Below are 26,796 nucleotides of genomic sequence, written 5' to 3' on the forward strand. Positions count from 1 at the left end.
CACTCAGCTTTCTAACACTCTTGGTGCCTCTTGGTATTGATATCCCTGAATAAACACTTCCGAAAGAGCCACATTTTACTGGGTGCACTCTAGCACATGCATAGAGGCAAAGCACAAGGGTACAAGGCAGTTGAATTGAAAATACCAGTTCTCACAAATTAATGGAGCCTAGTAGTGAAATAACTGGTTTATGCGGCCACTATGGGGGAGGAAGGGATGGAGTGGCATCTTTCTTGATGCTTCCTGGGATGTATAGATTGTAGGAGTTGCAATAAAATGCAACTGCAGTGATAGTAGCTGGTTGCTTGAAAACAAGTGGCCTTCCTGGTCTGAACAGGGCTGATTTTAGCTAATTTTAGAATGAGTAAGGGCCCAATCCCGAAGCCTTTACTTGTGCAAGTAGCCCCACTGAACTGAAATCTAATCTTAGTTATGTGACTATAATTCTTGGGTAATGCCACCTATATCAATGGAGTTACTCTAGATTAGTACTGGTGTAACAGAGGCAGAATCTGGCACTTTGTTTTTCATATGAAATCTTTCAATCTGCAGAATATTATAGAGTGGCAAGACCCCAAGGGCCTGATATGGCAAACACAGATGTCAGTTGGGTGGTATAAAGCAGTAAGGTCCAGACACAGAATGGAACAGATACTGCCACCTTCTTCAAGGCTGACATAGCTGATGTGCTACCCTGCTGGTTCCCAGACCTCCATGAGGTATTGTGTGTGACTCCCAGAACAATGCCTCTCAGAGTTCCTGGGGTACTGCCCCTCTGGTATATGCAGTATTTGAGCCCACAGGATATGCCTTAACAATAAAAAACCAAGAGGGCATGTGTTTTTCTACAGCAGCACAGTTTAGGCATGATCAACAGCACAAGGTCATAGATAAGGTATCAACTACAAGAAAAATGTTTGTAGGAGGATTCTTACTGATGTGAAATCAATTTGTGCTGTTCTAAAGAGAATACCAAAGACACTTCTGAAAATATTTCAAAGCTATTCTGACAGACTAGTATGCTTCACACTGAGCCATACTGACTGTGATCCTGATGACTTACCATCAGTCACTTTGGTACAGAATTTTTCAGCTGTCTTTTCAGCTTCAGTATTACTGTCCTTTCAGTATTTCCATGCTGGGAAACACATTTATGCAGTGATCACTCCTGCCATATGATCCTACAAAAATCAACAGACTCCCCTCTGTAGTTCAGGGCAATATTACTGATAATTAAAAAAATATATATTTTCTTTTGGGAAAAGAGATCTGGATAATAAGTAATACCTCCACCAAGATCATGGGATAGATTCACTCCTGGGTCAATGTAGACTGTACAGGGCCAGCACAGCTTAAAGTTGGCAATTGTGACCAAAAATTGTGACCAGGATTTGAATGCTGCAGTGGCTCCCAACTGGAGGGCTCCTACTCAGCTCTGGGCATGGGTTTCTTTTTGGAAAAACTCAAGAAAGGGATCTGAGATAACCCGCCTGCTATCCTTTGGGGCACAAGTGCCTTCACTGGAGCAGGAAGGTTAATTTATACCTCCCTGCACCAGCATTAGTGGACCTGGCCTCCTTTTTGTTGTTTTCTTGGGTAGGGGAGAGAAAAAGGGGAATGGATACAAATTTTATGAATGTAAATTTCAGGAAATCCTTTGCTAATTGATGGCATCATAAATCTCTTGCTGCTAAGCCTCCTTTAGGTATCCATTTGAGAAATCTAGACCAGGTCCATTATCCACTGGATTAATGTGAATCCTTACATGGCTGAGAAGACATGGATAAATTAAAAAGAGAAAGAGAGAGGATAAGACTCCATTCAAATTTCCTCTTATCTCTGCACAAAGACTTCAAAACACATTTATTAAACCCATTACTAAGTAAGAGGAGAGAAGATAGCTGAAGAGTGGCAACCACTTTATAGATCTAACTGCTTTACAGTAACAATACTCAAACCACGGCATTAGAACCACATGTCACTCTTGAGAGCCATATCTGCATCTCCTACAGAGTCCACAGGACTGATCAGAGCTCATTTTGGTCTGTAGCAGAGTGAATGGAGAGTAGGGTGATCAGATGTCCTGATTTTATAGGGACAGTCCCGATATTTGGGGTTTTGTCTTATCTGGGTACCAATTACCCCCTAGCCCCGTCCCGATTTTTCACTCTTGTTATCTGGTCACCCTAATGGAGAGCACCAATCACAGAAGTGCTCCCCATGCAATATGATAACAGATGCAAAGAAGTGCAGGGGGCATTTGGCTAATAGACTACAAGTGTCAGCACCTCTTTAATTCACTCTGCTGCCAAGATAGGGGCTGTGGAATCAGGAAAAAGAACCGTATTAAGTAAGTTGAGTGGATTTAGAAAGCAATAAATTAATGATGGCCTGACATTGCCTTGCAATGTCTTTTTGGTTCTATCTTTGTTCAGCATATAGTGAAAGTGGCTTATGGTGATGTAGCTTTATGGAACAAACATAGGGAGGGATTTTCAAAAGCCCTCAGTGTTGGCCTAATGCTGCCCCCATTGACGTCAATGGGAGTTTTACCATTGTCGGTGGCAGAGATAGGCCAACAGTGAGTGCTTTTGAAAATCCCACCCAAAATGTCAGAGATTGTATGGATCTCTGACATCACTAGCAAGGAGCAAAGTGCCTCACGTACTCCTCAAGGCTGAGTCCCACTGATTTACAATGTATGTAACCTGATGCATTCTGATGTAACTTTGCACCGAGTGAACTGTATCTAATTTGACATTGTCGGGAACTCATCTATCTGTTTATCATCTGGATTTTCAGCAGCTGGATTCAGCCTCTTTTCAAAACTAATATGCTGTGGTGAGCGTAAGACCTGGCCTCTTCAATGCCAGGAAACTCAGCATGACTTCGGTGAACAAGATGCAATATTCTGAACTCTCACTGAAGCACATGAAGATTTATGTGCTGAAGACCTGCTGAGTAAGCCAGCCTTGAGGAAGTTTATGGACAGGATGGTATGATGGGACTGCCTATGATGGATTGTGGTCCATCGGCAACTGCCAGTAGCAAAAATCCTTGACGGCTGGTGAAGGGACACTAGATGGGGAAGGCCCTGAGTTACTACAGAGAATTCTTTCCCAGGTGTTTGGCTGGTGGGTCTTGCCCACATTCTTGGGGTCTAACTGATCAACATATTTAGAGTTGGGAAGAAATTTTCCCGTGGGTCAGACTGGCAGAGACCCTGGGGATTTTTTGCCTTCCTCTGCAGCAGGGGGCACAGGTCACTTGCAGATTTAAATTAGTGCAAATCGTGAATTCTCTGTAACTTGAAGTCTTTAAACGACGATTTGAGGACTTCAGTAACTCAGGCAGAGGTGAGGGGTCTATTTTAGGAGTGCGTGAGGTTCTGTGGCCTGCGTTGCGCAGGAGGTCAGACTAGATGATCACAATGGTCCCTTCTGACCTTAAAGTCTATGAGTCGGTGCTCCATAATCAGAGTTGCCACATAGAAGGAGCTGCAGTTCCTTCTTTTAGGCAGAAGGATCAGCAGCAGAAAGAAGCTGGTTGGGGAGGTCTATCATATGGTTCTGTATCCTGAAGTGAAAACCGTTTCCATCATTCCATGAGGCATCCCAGTTTATTCATAAACATTTTATGCTAAGATTTACTTGGAAGACTATGAAACAAGTATGTTTATTAGAAACTGGACTGGGCCTATTGAGCATGATCTATGAATCAGAAGGTCCACATAATATTTACTGAGACTCTAAGAATAGAATAATCAACCCTTGAAGAAATGTAAGATGACAGCGTAAAATTAACAAAGCTTCTGTAAGGGAAAAATGGGGTCCTCTGTCCTTGGTGTCTAGTCACTGCTGCTTGATATCTTTGGATTTCTAAAGACAGAGAATACTCATTCCATTCCACAATAATGCTTCCAGCTGAGTCGCTGTGGGGAATGAAGACGTTATCTGTATTTTTTTATGAACATCACATGTGCCTCAGTTTACCTGATTGATAGTATACTGTCTAACTGCAAGGAATTAAATAAAAGAAACATTATGGGGAAGAAAACAGGAAATGAAACAATGACAAAGATAAGGTACTGTCAGAGAGACTACCAAGGATCCTTCAGGAAACAATGTCCACCTGCCTGATTCCAAGTAGGGCTAGTTATTCTTCCTGGGCCTAAAACGGGGATCAAATTTGATGCTTCCAACCAAGGAACAAGGAATCTGAGCTTAGTGGAACTTATCCAAAACTTGCAAGGAAAGAATAAAATTTAGTTTGGAACCAGACATGTAAGCCTTCTGTTTTATCCCTTGTCTCTCTGTGTTATGTACCTTTGGGTGGATAAATGATACTTAGTTTTGAAGAAGCTGTTCTTGGGTCACTTAAATCAGTTGCTGATCACAGGCCCCTGGAGGAAAAGGGCTCACGGGTGCTAAACTTAGGTGGGCTTGTCATGTTAGGAAAAGGGAAGGTGCCACCCAGAAATCCAGTTCTAGACTAGTTTGAACTGTGGAGTTTCACTCTTGAGGGAGATGCAGTAAGCCAGACCTGTCCCTACGGAGTGCACTTGAGAAGAATTACAAGGGGTGTAAAACACAGCTTGCCCTGCAGCAGTGACTCATCTACTCCTTAGAATAGTTCCTGGAATAGTAGATAAAGATATCCAGATGGAGTAATTTACATGGATTTTCAAAATGGTTGCGATAAGAGACTATTCAAGAAAGTGACTAACTACTAAGCATAGTCGGGGTAAAGTAATGTTGTGAATTAAAAACTGTTTTCTAACGGTTCTTATTCACCTTTTACTTAGTCCTCAGGAAAATCTCCTATTAACATCCACAAAGTTTTGCTTGAGTAGGAACTCAGTAAGGACTTCAGGATTCAGCCTGCCGGTTTGACGCTAATAACAATTTGACCATACAGCGCACATTGCTATTGCTGCTGTTTAGAAAATATTCAAAAAAAGAAAAATAGGGAAAAAGTCATAGTCAACAGCTGCTCCTCAGAGAGGAGACAAGTCAGCAGTGTTAGTATCCCTAGGATTGGTATTGGGGCCAATACTGTTTAAACTAATTAATACTGATGTGGAGAACGAAGCAGGCAGGTCAGGGGAGTTTACTGATTACACTAATTTGGTTTGATTAGCCAAGTGCTATTGAAGGATTTTGAAAAAACTCCAGATTTAAAAGCACTAGACCACAGATTCTGATCTCAAATCCAAAGTCGGTGGTGTTATTTTGGTTTTACAGGAGTGTAAAAGAGTTGAGAAACTGGCCAGAATGGTGAGTATTGGATAATATGACGGCAGATGGGTTTTACAAATATTTATTATTCAAAATACCTTCTAGAAAGGCAAATAACCCCTAATCACTTTTATGGCAGATGGACAATTCTAATGTGATTATTATGCATCTACAGTATAACAGAAATGGGGGTTTAAATTCCATTCATTTTGAAAAAGTCTGAATTATACAGGATGACTAATCAACTATCATTTCTTTATCTTGTAATCTATGCAACATCCAGTCAGGTGGTACCAGTGCATTCCTTCTTGCTAGGTGTCTGGTCACTGCTGGTTGGCATCTTTTTATTTGTAAGGGCGGAGAACACTCCTATCATTCAGGAGATGTGCTCCCATCTTGAGACATACTTTTCTACACCGGTTCAGTAGCTGAATTAATTGAAGGAGGAAGGATTGCAATTACATATTCAGATCATGACATCATATTGATTCAAACTCATTATTTGTCTCCTTGCTCTCAAATTTCCTTAATGAGATACTCCTACATAAGTATAAAATCTGTAGTTAATTAACATTCTGCACTAGACAAGGCTTTTTGGGTAACGAGACTCCAGATACCTGTAGTTTAATAGTGGCAAATGTCTAAAGCAATCTTTACGTAGAAAACAGTTTTTTTTTTTCAGTACAGTTTTTGAGAAACAACAGTTATTTGTCTTTAGTTTCGTGAAAGAGATGCATTTTGGAAGCCAGCTGTTAACTTTTTGAAAACAACAAAACAAAATCAAGAAATAAAAAAGCTTAGGCCAAGATTTTCAAACCTGGTGGCCAAAAATTAGCTTCCTAGGTCTATATTTATGCACCTGTTTATGTGACCTGTTTGTCAAATCTGCTTCTGTTCAAAATATAGCCACTCTGAAAATCAGGCCATTTATTTGGGTGCTTTAATATGGACTTTGAGGTCTAACTTTGTGCATTCACTTTTGAAAATCTTGGCCTTAGAAAAGATCTTTAACAAAATTATGGAGTTTACTACAGGAACTTTTAATTTGTCCATTCAGCTAGTCAAGGAGCAGGTTTGTAAACTACTGAAACATCAGCTGCTGATATGAATAAAACTCCATTAGGTATTACTGAGTTAAATTTGGTTTGGATTCCTATCCTTTGCAATTTGCCATGATGACAACTATGGCTAAAGTGCCCTGACCATTTTAGGTGTGGAATCTCAGAATGGTATTTTAAGGGTTCTATTTCTAAATCACAGGATTTAAAACATTTGTTCATTGGGCCTGTATCAGAAAAACTGGTGGAGGAGACTGTAACCTAGACCTCCCTGACCAGCTATGCCCTAAAAATGACACATGTTGTTACTACAGCTGTCTTCCTTCAAGTTTGTCAGGCATCTCTGACTTCTTATCGACCCCCTTCACCACCACAAGAGAGATCTCAGGAAGAGGTTTAAAATGGCCTAGCTTGTCTCCCAGTGGAGACCTCTGCCACTGGAAACTTCCACCTGGAATTATGTCAACATAAAACTTTGAAGGGAATCTGGTTTACCATTTCTAAGAATTAATTTTCTATCTTTTTTATTTCAGAAATAAATTACCCAGAGCTTTCAGCTCTGATACTTTACAAACCACAAAATAGTGACCTTATCCATCATTTAGCATATCTAACTAAGTTCTCCCGTAAGGAAAAGTCCTACAGAATTTAATAAGGACAAAATCAATAGTTCTATAGAAATTAGTCCTGAACCTACAGAATGTTATAGAGGATTATCCCCCTGCTAAATAATTCTATTGGATGCTCTAAAAATAATAATCCATAGAATGGTTATAACTTTCTGTTAAATCTATAAAGGGTGACCTAAATGGCTGAAATCTGCAAGCACACTAATGTGCTAAATTGGAAAAGATGAGGATCAACATGAAAATTTAAAGGTGGATAAGGAACTGGTTACGGGGGAGACTACAATGGGTCATAATGAAAGGTGAACTGTCAGGCTGGAGGGAGGTTACTAGTGGAGTTCCTCAGGGATTGGTTTTGGGACCAATCTTATTTAATCTTTTTATTACTGACCTTGGCACAAAAAGTGGGAATGTGCTAATAAAGTTTGCGGATGACACAAAGCTGGGAGGTATTGCCAATACAGAGAAGGACCAGGATATCACACAGGAAGATCTGGATAACCTTGTAAACTGGAGTAATAGTAATAGAATGAAATTTAACAGTGAAAAGTGCAAGATCATGCATTTAGGGATTAATAACAAGAATTTTTGTTATAAGCTAGGGACTCATCAGTTAGAAGTAATAGAGGAGAAGGACCTCGGAGTATTGGTTGATCACTGGATGACAATGAGCCGCCTATGTGATATAGCCGTGAAAAAAGCTAATGAGGCCTTGGGATGCATCAGGCGAGGTATTTCCAGTAGAGATAAAAAGGTGTTAGTACCATTATACAAGGCACTGGTGAGACCTCATCTGGAATACTGTGTGCAGTTCTGGTCTCCCATGTTTAAGAAGGACGAATTCAAACTGGAACAGGTACAGAGAAGGGCTATTAGGATGATCCGAGGAATGGAAAACCTGTCTTATGAAAGGAGACTTAAAGAGCTTGGCTTGTTTAGCCTAACCAAAAGAAGGCTGAGGGGAGATATGATTGCTCTCTATAAATATATCAGAGGAATAAATACCAGGGAGGGAGAGGAATTATTTAAGCTCAGTACCAATGTGGACACAAGAACAAATGGATAGAAACTGGCCATCAGTAAGTTTAGACTTGAAATTAGACGAAGGTTTCTAACCATCAGAGGAGTGAAGTTTTGGAACCGCCTTCCAAGGGGAGCAGTGGGGGCAAAAGACATATCTGGCTTCAAGACTAAGCTTGATAAGTTTATGGAGGGGATGGTATGATGGGATAGCCTAATTTTGGCAATTACCATATATACTTGATCATAAGCCGGTTCCTTTATAAGCCGACCCCCCAAGAACTGGTTAAGGGGGAGACTACAATGGGTCATAAAAATGGAAAATTTTATGACCCATTCATAAGCCGACCCTATAATTCAGGGATCAGCAAACTCTGGCTTGAGGGCCCTCATGATAAGCCGTTGGCGGGCCGAGATGGTTTGTTTACCTCGAGCGTCTGCAGGTACAGAGGGAAAACTAAGTAAACAAAGTGTCCTGGCGTGCCAGCTGCTTACCCTGATGGGCCGGGACAGCAAATGGTGGGGAAATTTTTTTGGGGGGAGAAGCTGGGGGTCAGAGGAGTAGCCCCTGTGACCACCCTCCACATAACCCCACCCCTAGCTCAGGACCCCCACATTCTTCCCATCCCATCCCTTACCACCTTATCTGGGGAGGGCCAGGGGAGGATGTCTCTGGCCTGGCTGGAGCTGCTCCGGCAGGCTCAGCAGCGCGGCTGCAGCCGCTCCGGCGGGCCAGACCGGGTGGTGCAGCTGCAGCATGATCCAGTGGGCTGGGCCGGGCAGCGCGGCCGTAGCATAGCCGTAAAACTGTTCTCACTACATTATAGGTTGAAATACAAAGGGACTCTAAAATTGTACCATGTAGAAACTGGAAAATAATGATCTCTACGTAAAAGAATAAATGGACACAAATCAGACATCAGGAATGGTAACATACAAAAGCCAGTAGGAGAACACTTCAGTCTCCCTGGACATTCAATAACAGATTGAAAAGTGGCCATCTTTCAACAAAAAAACTTCAAAAACAGACTTCAAAGAGAAACTGTAGAGTTACAATTCATTTGCAAATTTAACACCATTAATATGGGCTTGAATAAGGACTGGGAGTGGCTGGCTCACCTCCTCATCAATTATTGGGATTGGACCACATCCACCCTGATTGAATTGGCAATGTCAGCAGTGGTTCTCCACTTGTAAGGTAACTCCTTCTCTTCACGTGTCAGTATATTTATGCCTGCATCTGTAATTTTCACTCCAGGCATCTGAAGAAGTGGCTTTTTTACCCACAAAAGCTTATGCCCAAATAAATCTGTTAGTCTTTAAGGTGCCACCAGACTCCTCATTGTTTTTATAAAATAATTGATTCATAAAGGAAGAACAAGAGAATCTTCACATAGCGGCTAAGAACTAAGAATTCAAAGACTATCTAAGCTACTTAAAGAGAGAGGATAGAGATAGCAAGTTAGGTAGATACAAACTCAAAGCATCTCCCTTAAGAGCCTCCTGAGATCTCCCTTCTAGGAGATGCAGGGAACTGGTGCTCTCTTCAGCGAGTAGAGAAGACTTATGTGAGCAGAAATACTTTAGAGGCCAAGGACTACATTTTTTTAATAACAGGGAATTTGTATAATGCAGTTGATTTGACAGGATTGTTGAATTTTGTGTCAGGGGCTACCGAGAGGTTATTAATGAGAGCTTTCACTGACAGAAAAAGAGACAGGTTATTATAAATTAGCCCTCTCGAAAATGAGAAATTTCCCTGAGGAAATGACCAAAGTGATGGGCTTAAGTAATAATTTGGTGATATTTCTGCATAGCTATGGCAGGATCTTTAACAGAACACCTGAAGATGGAAACTGGGAGCTATCTCTGGAACATCCCATGGGGTGGATCTGCCATTATCCCCTGGTCCTCCAGATTGGTGGGATCCAGAACCACTTCAGAAGAAAAGAGAATGTCTGTTTCCATCAAGGAGCAGTTCTTCATAATCTTAGTTTCTCTGAACAACAGAATCTGTCTGAGCTGAGTACCAATACATCTTCTTAGCTTCAGTAGCTAGCCTGCTTACGTTAGTTGGAGAGGAAGAGTTGGGGGGCCACTTGTATTCTTGCCTCTAAGAAAATATTGGTTGTTAATAAGGCCAGGTTAGTCAGAAAAATGGAGAGATGGGTACATTTTGAATTGAGAAGAAAGATGCAGGGGGATTTCCTGCTTCTTCTGGGGATAGCTCAGTGGTTTGAGCATTGGCCTGCTAAACCCAGGGTTGTGAGTCCAATTCTTGAGGGGGCCATTTAGGGATCTAGGGGCAAAAATCTGTCTGGGAATTGGTCCTGTTTTGAGCAGGGGGTTGGACTAGATGCTCTCCTGAGGTCCCTTCAAACCCTGATATTCTATGATTCTGTGCATCCAGAAAAGCACAACAGTCAGAAGTGTTGAACATGGAAGGTGCAGGTACAAGCAGTGCCAGAGACTGTCACCATCAAGGGTCAGAGTCCTCTGGGCAGGAGAGACAAATAGATCCAGGAGCCATGGGCTGAAGTAGCTCTCCAAGGTGCACATTCCTTGCTCCTTTGTCTTGGTTTACCTGCCTTCTGATTCATAGTAAGCAAATATAACTGTATCTTTTTCCGTCAAAGCAGCAGGAGCATCATTCTGACTCACTCAAAATGAGGCAAAGAATTGGTGGGAGACAGGGAAGGGCCGAGAGTGCTTGTTGCTCTTCACTTATTAGCCAGGATGGACAGGGCTGGTGTTCCTAGCCTTTGTTTGCCAGAAGCTGAATGGGCGATGGGATGGATCACTTGACGATTATCTGTTCATTCCCTCTGGGGCACCTGGCATTGGCCACTGTTGGAAGACAGGATACTGGGCTAGATGGACCTTTGGTCTGACCCAATATGGCCGTTCTTATAATATTTGTCACAGTGAGTCTGGTGCCTCTTCCTATCCCTCACAAGGTGAGAGCGAATGACACTAGTTCCAGACTGATACATCAGATGGAGAAAAACAGACACCTTTAAAGAGAAAAGCACATTTTCCTTTAGAGGAAGCATTTATCATCTGATTGGGAAAAATAGTAATTCCAAAAGGAAACATACAATTTAAATGATTGTAGCGTCACATCCTTGCCCTGAATTTTGGCTGTACTGATGTAAGCCATTTTTGCCAAGAAGAAGATACAGGGCCAAATCCTGCTCACTTACACTTATCCATTAATTTCAACTTTAACTTGGGCTAAGCCTAAACCCAACCTCCATATAAGGAGTTTGACTCTGTATTTGGAGGAAGGGAGGAAGGGTGTTAGTGTAACACCCTCCTGGGTGTGGTGTTCTGTCCCATCTAGTGGCACTGAGATATACTTAGGGCTTGTCTACACTGGCAATTAACAGTGCTGCAACTTTCTCACTCAAGGGGTGTGAAAAAACACACCCCTGAGTGCAGCAAGTTGCAGTGCTGTAATGTTCTAGTGTAAACAGTGCCCCAGAGATGGGAGCTATGCCCCTCATTGAGGTGGTTTTTTAGAGCTCTCTCTCAGTTCTGCGCTGCGACCACACAAGGCATGTTAAAGCACTGCCAGGGCAGAGCATTAGCACTGCCAGGGCAGACCCAGCCCTTCCTTGTGCCTGACTTTCCTGGCCAGTTAGCCGCCACAAGCTACGAACCCAAGCTGCGAAATCAAGCCACGGACTCAAGCTACGTTCAGGACTGGTAACTATACAGAAGCTGCAGAACATCTGATATGTGTGTGTGTGTGTGTGTGTATAGGTATTACTTATTGGTCATAAATCAAATTATGTTATCATAATAAATGTGGCATCTTTGCCTTCCCCCCTGAAATGATCCTGTATAGTTTTGTCTGCATAACACTGCCCCCACACAGCTCGCCCAAGGCCCCTTTGATCCCCGAGGGCTAGGCTCGGAGCTGGGGAGGAGCAGGGCTGGGGGCGTCCCAGCCAGGGGCTCCCACCGTGCGCCAGGCTCCAGCTGCTAGTCCCGGTAGGGCTGGGGAGGGACAGGACTTCCTGTTCCCCTGCACAGGCTGCTTCCAGGGCTGGGTCAAACCCACCTCTGGGAACCTCCTCCAGCTGCCGGAAGCTCTTGGTCACTCACTTCTGCTCTGCCTTCAGACTGGGCTCCCAACCAGCAGCCGTGGAGCATTCTGCAGCTGGGGGATGTTCCTGGAGGTGGAGCTGACCTCCCCCATGCTGCTGGGGGTGCCCCAACCAGGGGCTCCTACCGTATGCCAGGCTCCAGCTGCTAGTCAGGCTGGGGAGGGATGGGACTTCCTCTTCAGGGCAGAGGAAGTCCTGTCCCTCCCCATCCTAGCTGGGACTAGCAGCTGGAGCCCAGGGCACAGTAGGAGCCCTCTTCCCCTACAATAGCCAGATTTCGTGGGGGAGATCAGATTTCACGGTCCATTATGTGTTTTCATGGCTGTGAATTTGGTAGGGCCCTATTTATGAGTGATACTGAAACTCCTGCCTTGCCTCCTTTGAGTCAAATACATTAGAAATAAAGTGTAGTTTCAATTAAAGCAATCTGAGTAGTGGGACCAGTACCCAAGATGACAGTGGTCAAAAATAACTCACCTGGAAGACACCTCCAACTCAGAATTAGCTATCTATGATTATGATAATCCACTTGCACAGAACACCAACAATGCTTCTGCAGCAGAGATCTGAGTTTTTGTAAGGCAGTAATATTCAAATGTTATCCCAGTTAACTGATTTGCATGAGTATGCCCATTAGGCCAGACAGATCCCCATTAGATTGGTATAAACTCCATGTAATTCTACTGACTTCATTTGGAGTTACTCCAGATTTACACCAGTCTAAAATCACTGAGATCAGAATCCGGCCCAAAGTATTTTTATTTTAAATGGAATTTGTTTCAATTTGCTAATGTGGAATTGAATTGTAAAGTAATTATATTGTAGGAATGTGGAGTAAAAGTGCATTAATTTAAGGCGAATGTACCGAACTAAAAGTGGTAGAATTTATAAATGGAAGTTTTTTTAAAAGCAAAAATATATTATGCTTTGCTGGATAACATTTGCTAAATATGCTTAAATTCATCGTGTCCTGATAGTTCCCTGTCTTATTTATGGCTTTGTTAATGCTGTGTTCTCTTGTGGTAACGCTCATACATAAGAAGAAATATAAATTAGTGGAATGTCAATAGCTAACCACACTGCAGCATTTTAATGCTATTTCGATAAGAATGATTCATGAATATAGAACATTAAAAATCAATAGCAAAAAGCTCCCAAATTGTACCATCTCAGACTATGTCCTCATTAGCTCTCCTAATTTCATCATGGTCAGGTGATTGCCTGTTTCTGGATGGGAGATTTCTAAGGGGAACCCACACATAGGAAGTGGTGTTGGTGATTCAGCAGAGTGGTGCTCCTGCTCCTCAGTCGATATTGAACTAATGGGCTCCAGTAAATTGTTGGGGTTATGAGAGATGCTAGGATAGAATCTGACCTTTGTTGCTGGTGTAAATCTATAGTAATCCACTTTCTTTTTGGTGTAATATAAAACTGAGACACTGATCACTTCTAGTAATTAATGATTCTGTACCCAATTTTAATCCTACACAAATGTAAATCAAAGTGGCTCCAATGAAGTCAATGGAGTTATATCAGAGTAAATAAGATCAGAATCAGGTCCCTTTTCCTCACCCATCCCCAGCCCTGCAAATTGTTAAAACCAGTATTCTGGCCCAATTCCATATAAACCTATATTTAGGCATTATTCTCAGGGCTTGTCTACACAAATATTTAGTTCACAACAAGCTGGAGACCGAATCTATCCGACACTATCCTGCCATGGTCTAACTGTCCCTAGGCCCTGCTGACGCCCATTAACAAACTGTTAACAGTGAATTATGCTAAACCAAATTAGAGACACTAATTCTGAAGGAGAGCATCCACACAGGGGTTTAATACAGTTTAGCTAATCTACTTTAAATTCACACCTTTAGTTAATTTGGAATAATTTTCCTGAGTATCCCTGTGTAGACAAGCCTAAAGTGAATTTTTAAGAGGTACTTTAACTTCCCCCTGGATAAATGAAGAGTTAAACAATATCTTACTAAGGCTCTAAGTCTACCTTATCTTCAATGAGATAGCATGGACTACAGTTTAAGGGAAGAATTAGGCCCAAAGTAGTTCTTAAGACAATGGAGGTGCTTCTGTTTATCCTAACCCATCTTCAAAAGTACAGCTGAAGAATGGCATCCTATTAATTATGAAGGTCCCTCAACCTGGATATAATTTGAAATGAATCAATATTGTCCGAATTGAATGATCATTGATACTCCCATTGTGCTCTGATAAGGAGTTCTCAGTGGGGTTTTATGGGTCCTGTAGTGTTACTGTGCAGGTGGAGAGAATCCTACCAGTAATCCTTACCAACTAGTTTATAAGCAGCTGTTTGCAACTTGTACTTCAGCTAGTTTTTCAGTAAAATAATATGGCTGTTTTAATACATGTAATACATCTGCGATGTCCTTTGGTGCGGACACTGCATCTCCTCCTGAACCACTTTATAATACTTCTGGACTAGGTAACCCCACTCAGGGGTGCTGGAACAATTTGTACAGTGGGGATGCTGAGAGCCATTGAACCAAACTGTAAACCCTGGAAACCACTTGAAGCCAGGGAGTGTGGCAGCGTAACTAGCTCCAGCACCTATGACCCTGCTTGTGATTAGGGCACTCGCCTGGGATGTAGAAGGTCTGAGTTCAAATCCATTCTCCATCTGATTTGGAGCACGGACTTGATCCAAGTTTTCTCGTATGCCAGGCATGTGCCTTAGCCACCAGATTATGGGCTAATCTGGGTTGGGTCTTTCTTAACTTCTCCTGTTGGAGCTGTTCCACTTTGTATAAATAATTAAATGTTTATTGGATCAGGGACTTGAACCTGACTCTCCCCCCTCCCAACTGAGTACCTTACCCTAACCACCAGGCTATAGAATCAGCCTCTCTCTGAGCTAATACATTTTAACAGTGAAAGTAATTAACTACTGGAACAATGTACCAAGGGTTGTGATGGATTCTGCATCACTTACAATTTGATGCTTTTCCTATGACAGATGCTCTAGTTCAAACAGGAATTATTTCAGGGAAGTTCTATGGCTTGTGTTATACAGAAGCTCAGACTAGATGATCAGAGTGGTTCCTTTTGGTCTTGGGATCTATGAATCTATAAAAAGTACTACCACATATATGCAAAAAAGGCAGTAAATAACACTTTCTGCAGGAAACGTACCCTTGTGTTTCCTCAGGCATAATATAGGATTTTGCATATATGTTATTAATAATTATTTGTATAGCAGTAGCACATAAAAGCCCCAGTTTAGATCATGGACCCATTGTGGTAGGCACTGCATATACATCTAACAAGGGACAATCCCTTCCGTGAACAGTTTATAATCTAAATAGAGCAAATGTGGAGGAGAAACAGAGGGGTGAAGTGAGTTACCCAAAATCACCCAGTAAGTCACTGACAGAAATAGAACCCAGGTCTCTTAACATGCCATCCAGTGCTCTATCCACTAGATGCCTATAATATGCATAGTTAATCACAATTCACTCTGCTGGTCAAAGATACAAATGTACAATCTTCACAACTGTTCACTAAACAGGCTGCATATTTATTTGAAATGAAATCTCAGCTACTTCTCAAATAGAATTTAGGATTTGCACCCTTTCTTCAGCTCAGTCATCAATTAATTGAATGGAAGGCATAAGACTATCAGCAGAATTAATTAACCTTAAAGAAGAAGAGAATTAGTGCGCTGCTTTTAAGCTCTGGGATTTGAAGGGCTACAGTATCTCACACCAGGATTCACAAGTATTTAAACATAAGGTTGTCTGCAGCAAATTGAAAGTAAAACAAACAAACAAAAAAAACCCCAAACAAACAAACAAAAAAGCAAACCACAGGAATAAAATCTGGTAGTAATATGTTAGCATTCATGATCACTTTTGGACAAAACTGTCACAATCTCTAACATCTAGGTTCTCTCATTTCTCAAAAGGGGGATAAAAATGAATGGAAATATATTTCATTGACATTATGGCTTGCTGCAGGCTGCGGTTGAAGTGTGTTGACAGTGTCATCTTATTCTAAAACTCCTTGGTATTGCCATAGGAACTGAAGAATTGTGGTGAAGTCCCTTCCTCCACAATTTCCCTGATGAAGTTATAACAGTAAGAAGATATAACTAACATTAACCAGAATGAAATGCCATGATTTTTAATCTTTACCATAGTAACATAGAGTACAGTACCTCTTGAGTGCCCTGATTTCATAGGTAAGTTCTATAGAAAGTTTCTGACCCATTACTACACATCTGGAAGTTAAAAAAATCTCAATGAAGGAGCAAATTATACCCGCTCCCATATCTGGGCAACCTCTCTGAAGTCACGAGGGTCCCACTGGTATTCTGAAACAAAAGATGTTCCCAAGTCCTGTTTTTCACTGCCCTGACGTTGGCCTAAAGACTTTTTCAGGTGGGTCTCTAACAGTGACATCTCATCTCTGCATAGCCCAATTAGATTCCTGATTCTACAACTTTTTTAAAAGGGAAGGTAATATTTGCAAAGATGTCAGACTGACATGGGACTAACTTGGTGACTTCGTATCTTTTTAACATAAATGTAAAGGAGGTTGTTTACATGAAGCAATACTGGACTCTGGCATTGCAGCAAGCTGCACTAAGCATCACTGGACTATAGAAGAGCCTTTTATTCATTGAAGGATATCTTAAAATTCAGACATTTTATTTGAGAAGTTTTTGCTAAGGCTGGAAAAGGCGTGAAAAATGCAGTTCCAAGACTGGGGGAGAACCTCACAATGAGCCAGATCCTGAAGCTGATTAAGGGCCCTCAATTGCAACGGAAGTTAATGGGAGTTAGGCACTCAGCACTTTCCATAAGGTGATCCACACCTTGTAGATGGAAAAAGGTACAGTAAGGGCTAAATTCTATCCTCAGCTATAACTGTGCTACCCCACTGAAATGTATGGGGTAGCTGGGGTGTCACTGGGGTCAGAGTTCAGCCCTAAATATCTAGAGATGAAAGGGATTTGCCAACCCAATGTTATAGCATCCTTTGCAGGCAATCCATGGTGCCACAGAAGCATAGGTTTTGGAAGCAGCTGTTTTCCCATTTTACTATGAGGGAGAGATTGCAAGAAAGTTAGCTGTAAAGTAGAGGAATAACTCAATTTTTTTTAAAGAATAAGATGGAAAACCCCAGAAAGGTAACAAAATAAAGTGCACACTTCAATCAAATGCCTTTAAAACAAGCATTGGAAATGAACCTGCAAGTGTTCTTTTGGAATAAGTTCATAGAAGGAATAAAAAGCATACTCCGCTTGCAAGCCTTCAATAGTGAATTCAGAACCCTCTTTAACAATGCTGAAAAGAAAAACATTCAATATTGATTTAACAAAGTGATCTGAATAAAACATCAACTCAAGGGGTACAGCAACATTCAAGTATCATGAAAGCAACACTGAAAACACAAAGCTCTCTTACCTGTATCTCTGCTTCGGAGACTGTTTCTCAGCTGATTTGAAAACATGTCCAATATAATACAAAGGAAAAAATAAAAAGTTCCAGTTTGTTGCAAACCACGTCAGAGTGAAGGGTGCATCGAATTTCTTAAAGGTCAATTTTGCTAGCTGGGTTGAACCTGACCACGAGGAGCAGACACCCAGGACCACTGCCACTCCCCAGAAAAATTTCTTGAGTTGGGTCACTGAGCATTTCCAACAGCAACGATTTCCCCTTCCACTGCCTTCCACCCCAGCCTGCATCTGTGCTTCTGCTGGGGCTGGAGATTCCCGGGAGTGCTCATCCCCTGAAGAGATGTAAACACAAGAATTAATAAAGAATTCTACACAGCATTCTACTTTCCAAGAATCAAATCCTGGGCCCATTTGGAGTCAAAGGGAGTTTTACCATCTACTTCAATAAATAAGGATCTTGCCACAAATATGTAGTTCATTTCATATCGCACTAAAGCACCTAGCACATTTTGGGGACAATTGCAGTCTAATAATAATTATCATCTCTACAGTTAGAAGAGGGCGAAATGAAAAGTGAAATTACACCCTGTTCTGTAGTCATTACGTTAGAAGATTTACAAAAATAATACTGAACTCTGCTATGACATGCAAATGAATGATTGTTGTGATGTTTAGCTTCATGAAAGATCAATGGGAATAACAGCAACACTCACAACCAACACTGTCTTGGGAGTCTTAGAACTGCATATTTTATGCAACATGGTGTTTCTTTTTAAAGAGGAGAGAGGAAAATTTATTCTTTCAATTACACTGGCGTTACTCTGGAGTAACAGCAATGGGCTAGTGTTGTTGGTGTGGCTGGAGCACTGCTGAACTCCCGTAATCCCTGGCTGGTGAAACAGCGCTTTGGGGGGCTGTTACCAGCTGGTGAAACTTAGAGCAGCCTTTGGGATTCTCTAAATTGCACTAGGGACTAGGCCACCTTAGCCTGCACCTCTTTGAGTCCTGTACCAACCAGGGTTCAGCCAGACCTGAGGAACAAGCCCAGCGACTTCAAATTTACACCAGTGTAACTGCAATCAAAATATGGCCCAGGGAAACCAATTTTCAAACACTGATATTTTAACAGAATGTGCAAAATCCATATTTGGCTGCTTGAATATGCATATAGGCATGTAAATTGGGTAGTTGGGCACCTATGTGCCCATTTGAGTGATCAATTATAGCATTGCAGTAGGCACATTACATGGCTAAATTTGAAAACTTGGCCACCATTTTATTCTTTGCCTGAAAGTAGCTGAATGACAGCCGGTATGTCTTCTCTATTACCAGCTGTGACACTGACAGATTGGTCAATTTGTGTGTGACCCATACCAACTTAACAGGAGGCACTGAAACGGTAAATAGGGCCATTCCTTGTAGATAGTTCTCAAAGCCATGTTAAGTAGACTAGAATCTTTAATATGTTTGCTTGTATTGTTTGTTAGAGAATCAAAATGTAGATGCTGTGGGTTTGTGTTTACCCTATATCTTGTTAGAAGTTAACAATGTAACCAGATTAGTTTGTAGATACTAATTCCCTTTCATGTCTTAATTGCATGTGGATGGGTCAATTAACCTTAAGATCAAAGATGTAGGCTACTGTAGGAAATGATATTATTTACATTTCTCTTCAGCTTAATTGTCTATGCCATAATGAACTGCCTTTACAATTTGACTGGTTAACTGCCTTATGTTAATGAATACAATTAGTTACCTGTGTATGCATAGGAAACAGGAGATTAACTTCAAAGCAAAGAGCCTGCTGTGGCAATTGCTGTCAAGAGACTTATCCAATGGCTTCAACTATAAAGGAAACTTCGGGCCTGATCCTTTTTATTTCAGATCTGCTTAAACTTTGACAGGGAAAGTCTAAACCAGAAGACTGAGATCTCCAGGATTTCTTTGGATTTACCCTGGAATTCTCATGGAAGAATTTGAACAAACTCTGCACTTGGACTGTATCCTTTTAAATTGATTTCAGAAAGACTTTTACAAATCAGCAGCCTCACCCTCTCTGCTATGAAACTAATCTAAGAACTTTACACACATTTGTATGTATTTTGATCTCTTAACCATATGCAAATCTTTCTTTTTTCTTTTATTAATAAACCTTAGATTTACTTAATAAGGATTGGCTGTAAGCATGTATTTGGGTGAGATCTGAAATATTCACTGATCTAGTGGGCAATGTGTCTGGTCCCTTGGAATTGGTAGAACTTTAAAAATGGTGAATAAGGCTTTCAATAACTCCTCACTATATTAGACTTGTCTGCCTGGATGGAAGCCAAAGGTTGGATTGCTTAAAGGGGACTGTAGTTTGGCTTCTTGGTAACCAGTGTGGTATTACAGAAGCTATATGGTTACTAGCTTGGTGAATCTAACTAATTATAGACTAAACCACCAGTTCTGGGAATTGTCTGCCCTATTCCTTACAGTTTGCCCTGAGTAAACATCCTCAGTGTGTGGCCCCTCCAGGCACCATGTTCACACCAGCACATACTGTACTTTTATCTTCTGAACTAAAGGCCAACCCTATATGCTGATGAATGGCATTGATGGTCCTCAGCATATATCAGGAAGTGCTCTGCTCCCTGAAGGACCAGGCCCCTAACGAGCTTTCTGATGGCTGTCTAAAGTCATTCAAGCGCTGTTTAAGTCATTAATCACCTGCATGTGATGCTGCTATGCAGTGTTTTAATTTTAAAAGCTGATTTCTTTAAGGTATACTAGTCCATTCATTCTGAACACAGATGAAGTGCTAATTCGTGTTGAGGGGCTGGAACCTAGAAAGCTTCAAATGCATTCACAGGTCATTTAATACACTGAAAAGTGGAAACCAAAGGTTTTCACATTGCTGCACTGCATCTGCGGGCTAGAATTAGCATCAAGAACAATAGTTCTGTATCACTATGCAATTTAAATCCAGGTTATGGGATATCCACACACAATTTTTTTTTTTTTACTGAAGAGATTATGCAATCTGTATGTTGAACTGTTACATGTCTCTTTAGAGTTTTACACTGTGACTTGGGTGTTTACTGATATAAGCTAAAATGTGTGTAAACCAATACAAATGTAGACCAAAGGTATTCTTCAATAGTACACTCTGTGTTCCTACTTAACTCTAAAAAAAAGATCAAGCACATGATATGAGGTAACTATATCATCTAATAAAACTATTTTGACACAGAAAAAAACAAAAAAGAACTCCCTCCCTGCCCCCGATTAAGCACAATGGGGTGTTTTCAAAACTTTGTGCATCAGTTGCACATCTAGAAATCAAAAAATGGGGCCACACATGAGTATACAGGAGCAAGGATATTTAAGTGGATATGCAGTTATATAAGATTTTTTTTAAAATGGGTTTAAAATGTTCACACAGAAGTAGGGAAAAGAGAGTGCTAATCTCTTAGTCATCTACTTTCAATTTTCAGTGGAAAAACTGTATGGGCAGCTTCCCATGTAAATTTACATGCACTAAAGGGTCAACTTATTATCCAAAGTTAATAAAACATTACATTAAAAATACATTTAGATTACAGAATCAATCACTCAAAGTTAGGAAATGCCAGAAGTGAGATAGATAGACTTGTCTACTAAACCTTAATTCATGTCCCCTTGTGTGGATGCATTATTATACCTTTTTTAAATTACATGATCACATGTAATTAAAGCTTCCTGCCTCATTCAACACATAGACTGGACTGAATTCAGTGACCGAGACAGCTGTTCAATTTTTTTTCTTTTTAATCATTCAGTGTGTAATTCCCCACACTTATATGCTGTACACAATATAAGCCTTGCAATGAATAAGGAATTATTAATTTCCTCATGGTCTTCTTTATGGCATGTGTCACTGTAGCACTGATTCACAAATGTTAATGAATTTATCTTCATTACACCTCTTCCCCACTTGACTCTTATTCCTGATCTAAGGTCAGCAGCGTAGCTAGTGGGGTGCAGGGGAAGCAGCCGCTTCCCCTCAGCACATTTTCCAAAAGCAGCACCTGCTGGGCCAGCGCTGGGAGCAGCACAGCCAGAGGAGCCATGCGGGGAGGGGGATGGCAGGTGCGGCCGGAGGAGCAAAGGGGCCGGCTCCTCAGCCATCGCGCCTCACGCTCAGCGCATCCCCAACATCACTGCAGCCACCATTAGCAGGCCCCGGCCATGCCGCAGGATAGCACACAGCACCCCAGCCCCGCGCGGTGCCCTCCCCGTGGAGCCTCCGCCCCCCGGCCCACCCCAGGCACATGTGGCGCGTCCTTTGACCCTGTCTCTTTTGTACCTCATGCCATATCACATGCATTAGCTCTGGGAAATGGTCTCGCCCCCTCAGGCTTTTCAGCACTTAGATCTGCAACAGAATTATTTTCCCAAGTAGGTGAGGATGTGTGAGGTTTTTCCTCTGCTTTTCCTGAATTTGTATGTGCACACAGAGGGTCTGTCTATACTGCAATCAGAGGTGTGGCTGCAGCACATGTAGATATACCAGAGCTAGCTTTGATATAGCCAGCTTGATAACAATAGCAGTGAAGCTCTGACAGCAGGGTCTAGCATTTGAGTACATACCCAGGGTCCTGGGAAGGGTTGTTCAGCCCACGCTGCCACTGCTTCACTGCTATTGTTATTTGAGCTAGCTACATGAAAGCTAGCTCAGGTAATCTACACATGTTGCAGTCACACCTCTAATTGCAACGCAGACATTCCTTTAGGCCCAAATGCTGAGTGTCACTGTGGCTGTGTAAGATCCAAACAGAGCATAAACAATGTGCTACCTCTACACTTATGGGTTAGAAAGCAGAAAACAAGCACGGGGACCTTTATATATTGGGGGTGTGGCCAGAGTTCAAGCACAGTATAGATCCCCGACTCTGGTAAGGTGGCCAGGTGTCTGGTTTTCAACTGTAAAGTCTAGTCAAAAAAGGGACCTGACAGTAAAGTCTGATTACTGCAGGGGGGACACTGGGTTATCACCTACGCCAGCCCCTACTCAGCCAGGGCCATCTCCAACCTGTGTCAGGCAGCTGCAGATCCCAGCCCTGGCTCTGCAGGCAAGTCTCTCCCAATCTGGAGAGAGGAGAAAAGCAGAGAGCAACAGAGGCAGTGGGGAAGAGGAGCAAATGGGGGGTGGAGCCTCAGGGGATGAGGTGGGGTAGGAGTGGGGGCTTGGGAGAAGAGGTGGGGTGAGGGAGGTTCCGGCACTCCGGCTGGAGTGTCCTTTTTTTAAACATTACAAAGTTGGCAACCCTATCCCTGACAGCAAAATTCCACATGGGGGCAGGAGAGAGGAGAATAGTGGGCAGTGCTTCTTTCCCAATACCTTGCAGTAGTTGCTGTAGCCAGGCACCAGAGATAGCTGAAGCTAGCTTAGAATGGAGGGGTAGTGGGGTGGCTGCTCTGCATGGGGAGCAAGGGGAGCTACTGAGACTCAGCTGGGCTCTCGACTGGGAAGAGGGGGTGTGGCAGTTTGCATCTCTCTTGCTGGCTGCCAGGGGTAGTTCCTCCCGGCCCTGTTATCCCAGTTTCTAACTGCTCCCCAGCTGGATCCTGGGTGCTTGCAGTGGCCACTCCAGCCACTCCGGGTCCTGCTCTCATGAACTTGCATGCAGTTTACAGGGCACGCTGGTTCCCAGAGTGCATAGTGGAATGATGCTCAAGGGCATAAACATAGGTCAGCCCACACAATAGTTCCATTGTGGGGGCACTAGACTCTACTGCCCCCGATTGCGCCATCCTTGCCAGGGACCAAATGTTGGGCTGAGAATTGTCTTCTCAGCCCTATTATTATTTTTATGCACACATTCCTGAGACAACCGCCCAATTAGATGTCTCAGATGGAAATATCAGCATCTTTAAGATACATTTCATGGCAATTACAACCTGTAAAAGAGAGCAAAATTTTGCACTTTACATATAATTCATAGGCAAAATGAATCATCCATATGCATTTAAACCTATGTGTTAAATACACCAACAGAGGTGTTCACACTGCACAAATGCAGTGAAATACAATACTGTATGTATCACTTTACTTTGAAAATGATCTCACAGATCAGGGTTTAAATTTCTAAGGATGCCCGTACCTTAGACCATCTAATTTGCATGCTGGATGAAGTAAAACTTATTCTTGTCAAAATGAGCTACATAATGTTGGAGAAAGAGTCCTGTGCCTCCCTTCAAAAAGCCTTTTCAAGCTTACCCTATTGTATAAGAGTTCTGCATGTAGTTTCTTTGAATTTGTCTGTAAGAAAAACTGCACCACCCATCTTTGATTTCCTGTATTCATGGAGCGCTAGAATATGTCATACAGGTACAGTCATCAATTGGGAAAGTTGCATTGCCCTTGAGAGAGACCTTGCGACATGGTCCCAGAATCAGATTGCCTCCTGGAGCTGCATACAGTGTATGGAAGTATAAAACTGCAACACCTTTTTAAAGTGTTCAGAGATCTCCTACAGCTATCCTGGTGGGATCAGACAGTTGTATTGGCTGGCATGTATGATAGGTGGAGCTACAGCTTTGCTTACCTTCTCCCTTCCCTGCCTCCCTAGATCAGTGGTATCCAAACTTTTTTGATTGCGCACCCCATCAATAAAAATTTTTTAGCATGCACCCCCTGCCACGCCGCAGGGCCAGCTCTACCATTTTTGCCTCCCCAAGCCAAAAAAAAAAAAAAAGGTGCTCAGACTCCCGCCCGAACTGCCACGCACCCCAAAGAATCCTCTTGCGCACTCCACTTTGGAGACCACTGCCCTGGGGAAATGTCTCTGGAGTAGTCCCTTGAGTGGAGTGGAGTGCATTTCTGGCCAGTTTCTGTGCAAATGCACAAGGGGGAGGAGAGACTCCTTACTCCCTTTCCACCAGTGCACATCAGCATACGGGTCAGTTAGAATCTAGCTCTGCACCTGTATCATACCAACAAAGTGCCTTTTATATTTGCTAATGTAGTACACTAAAGACATTCTATTTTCTGATCTCGATATTTCCAGCATTTATGCTCCCTTTGCTCCTTCCCAGCAGGCTGAAGTATACACTAGGGGCAGTCAATCATGATACCAGGACAAAGAAAAAGTACTTTTGTTTTTTTAAAGAAAACTTTCATTCAATCGTTTCTACTTTTTATCCTCATACATTGTCATTCTCTCATCTTAGCCACTGCCCCTTATCATTCAGTGACAATGAAGGGAAGCAGCCTTCACAACCAAGGACAGTGCCTATGCCCAACAACCGGGCCGCCCAGAGGATTCAGGGGACCTGGGGTCTTCGGCGGCGGGTCCAGCTTCGGCGGTAATTCGGTGGCGGGGGGTCCTTCCGTCCTAGGGTGGAAGGACCCCCCCGCTGCTGAAGACCCTGAGCGGAAGAAGCTCCGGGGGCCTGGGCCCTGCGAGAGTTTTCCGGGGCCCCCAGAGCGAATGAAGGACCCCACTCCAGAGCCCCCAAAAAACTCTCATGGGGGCCCCTGCGGGGCCTGGGGCAAATTGCCCCACTTGCCCTCCCCTCTGGGCGGCCCTGCCCAATAGCAGCTGTCCTCCTGCAATCCTCCCCAGAGACTAAGGCCATGTCTACACTACCACTTGTGTCAGCAAAACTCATGTCGCCCAGGGTGTGTGGAAAAAAACAGCCTCTACCTCCCCCCGGAGATTGTAAATTTTGCCAGCATAAGCGCTCGTGTGCATAGTGCTATGTTGGCGAGAGAGCTTCTCTCATCAGCACAGAGTGGCTACATGAGCAATCTTACAATGGCGCAGCTGCATCCATACAGCTGTGCCAGTGTAAGTTCGCTAGCCTAGACATGGCCTCAGTGTATCACCTCTGAATACCCTGTCCACACCTGTTCAGAAACTGCTTGACGGCACAAGTCTCTCGTGCACTGTTAGTAGTTAAAGACTTAACACGAACACTACAGGGACATCTTATAGCTAACCTGTGTGGTCTAATAAAGTGATACTGATAAAAATTAAGATCCTGAATCTGTCTGCTCTAACACCACCAGTGTAAATCAGGAGGAACACCACTGAAGTCACCGAAATGAAAAATGACAAGAGATTAGACCCCACTTGTTCAATTTATCAATTATATTTATTCAATTATCTGTTAACCATTTTAAACACTGTTAATCAGCATCACTAATGGAGGATGGAGGTTAAACGTGTGCAATATGCCCACTCCAGCCTTCTGGAGTCATAAACTGTCCCTCATGATCTGAGGACCTGAGTCAGGAAGATACTGAAGCACACACCTAATGTGAGCAGTCTCACTGACTTCAATAGGACTACTCCTGTGCTTAAATTTAAGCACATGCTTAAACAGCTGCCTAAATTGGGGCCCAAATGAGGAGTTAAGCTTTTCTTAATGTTGAGAGAAAGAGGATTCTTCACATGATAAAGGATCTCACTAACAATTACAAATGAGCAAACCTCAAGGTGTTTGTGCATCACAAGTCACTCAAACTATTCTTTGATCGTTTGGGCATTTCACAAAAGAACTTTGGGGAAAAAAGTAGTGGGAAAGGAGGATCTGGCAAAACAGCCACATTAGATGGTACTTTAAACTCAAAAGGTTAGAATTCGGGGTCTAATTTCAAATCCATAATGTTGAAGAAGTTCAAAATTAACCAAAATATTTTCACACAGCTCTTACTGTGATGTCTTTTGTTGTTTACACACAAGAATTACAATATGAAGAAACCATACACAGCTGTGTCCCAAATAACCATGTTCACTAAACAGACAAGACCCAACTACATAATATTGATGCTCTGATTGGATTCTGGTGGCTTTCCAAACAGAGAACACAGTATATGCTGCTCTTGACTAGAGGCGTCACAAGCTATTTAAAGGTATACTACCCCATGCTGCTTAAACTATATGATCGTTACTTATATTACTAGGGTTTCAGAGCTCCTAAAGCGCATCCTGTGAAGAAGGGACTACATTCCTTATCATGGTTTGTATCACAGAAAACCATAAATGTCAAAGGGGCAACAGAACTAATGTATTACATTTCATCAGTGAAATACTGATTAATGTATCAATTTTTAAAAATAGCAAAATATTCCCTTATACAAAATAATAGCAAAATATTGTGTATTACATGAGATGAATTTCTAAATAGGAAATATTAGGTAAAAACAAACTTTCAATTGTAAAAAATTAGCCTTAGATGTATTAAGTTTCCCTTTCTATTTTTACATATTCCCTCTTTCTCTATTAAACATTCAGAAAATATTTCCTGGAAAATCAGCAAAGAATCCTGTGGTTTCTTATT

The 26,796-nt window shown here is 42.2% G+C and overlaps 1 protein-coding gene across 5 annotated transcripts in view; it reads right to left on the reverse strand.

The window, feature by feature from the left end:
• The window catches only part of SLC35F3 (solute carrier family 35 member F3), a 256,997-nt gene that overhangs the window by 62,099 nt on the left and 168,102 nt on the right, over nucleotides 1–26,796 (reverse strand). For all 5 annotated transcript variants that reach the window (XM_039532627.1, XM_039532633.1, XM_039532632.1 and 2 more), the window contains one exon: nucleotides 17,495–17,819. In XM_039532627.1, the coding sequence (XP_039388561.1) occupies nucleotides 17,495–17,819 (325 nt within the window). The remainder of the gene's footprint in view (nucleotides 1–17,494; nucleotides 17,820–26,796) is intronic.

The sequence above is a fragment of the Mauremys reevesii genome, linkage group 3, assembly GCF_016161935.1.
Source record: "Mauremys reevesii isolate NIE-2019 linkage group 3, ASM1616193v1, whole genome shotgun sequence".
Classification (NCBI taxonomy): domain Eukaryota; kingdom Metazoa; phylum Chordata; order Testudines; family Geoemydidae; genus Mauremys; species Mauremys reevesii.